Source organism: Hipposideros armiger, unplaced genomic scaffold (genome assembly GCF_001890085.2).
Source record: "Hipposideros armiger isolate ML-2016 unplaced genomic scaffold, ASM189008v1 scaffold_498, whole genome shotgun sequence".
Classification (NCBI taxonomy): domain Eukaryota; kingdom Metazoa; phylum Chordata; class Mammalia; order Chiroptera; family Hipposideridae; genus Hipposideros; species Hipposideros armiger.
In genome coordinates, this window is record NW_017731848.1 from 440,557 (window position 1) to 441,309 (window position 753).

A 753-nucleotide genomic window follows, 5' to 3' on the forward strand; every position below is an offset into this window, starting at 1 on the left:
TAGGATTTCAAAACATCTTTTTGGAGCAGGGACACCATTCAGCATACAACAGGTAGAAGTGTTTCATTGACCAATTATAAAATGTTTCACTTTTATAGGTATGATAGCATAAACTATCTTAAGTCCCCCTTTCAGGTTCACTGAATTGTAAAACTTAATTTTCGATGCTACCAACATAAAACAATGAAAAGCCTTAAGCCTGTTAACAAAATATGTCAAATGGTTATCTTTTTGGAAAACGCCAACATTTATATGTGAAACATTCTTCAAGTGTGATCTCATATGACCACTTATTTTTTAGAACTACCTAGGATTCACTCATCAGGTATTTCAGTAGCAAAATACCATGCTTGATAAAGTATTTTATACTCCTTGAGACAATTACACTTAACATTTCATGTTTTTAATAAAAGGACTCCATGTACCTGAATATGAAGACAATTTGAAGAAATCATGGGTGTGGAAAGAGCTGTATAGTGTTAGAAATATAAGACCATCCTGCCATGGAATCCTGGGGCTTTATGGAGGGATGATTTACACAGGAATCTTTTACTGGATACTTAGAGGAATGGAGCCATGGACTCTAAAACATAAAGGTAATTCCAACATATTTGAGAGTATGGATGTTATAATAATCATTAAAAACTCATGAATGGGGGCCGGCTGAGTGGCGCGATGGTTAAGAACTGGCTTGGGACGCCAGAGGGCCCCGGTTTGGATCCCACATATGAGGGCCAGTGACACTGCCCTCCA

The 753-nt window shown here is 37.3% G+C and overlaps 1 protein-coding gene across 1 annotated transcript in view; it reads left to right on the forward strand.

The window, feature by feature from the left end:
- ETFDH (electron transfer flavoprotein dehydrogenase) overlaps window positions 1–753 on the forward strand; it is a 40,851-nt gene that overhangs the window by 24,786 nt on the left and 15,312 nt on the right. Inside the window, exon 10 of the mRNA XM_019667497.1 lies at window positions 414–596. Within this exon, the coding sequence (XP_019523042.1) occupies window positions 414–596 (183 nt within the window). The remainder of the gene's footprint in view (window positions 1–413; window positions 597–753) is intronic.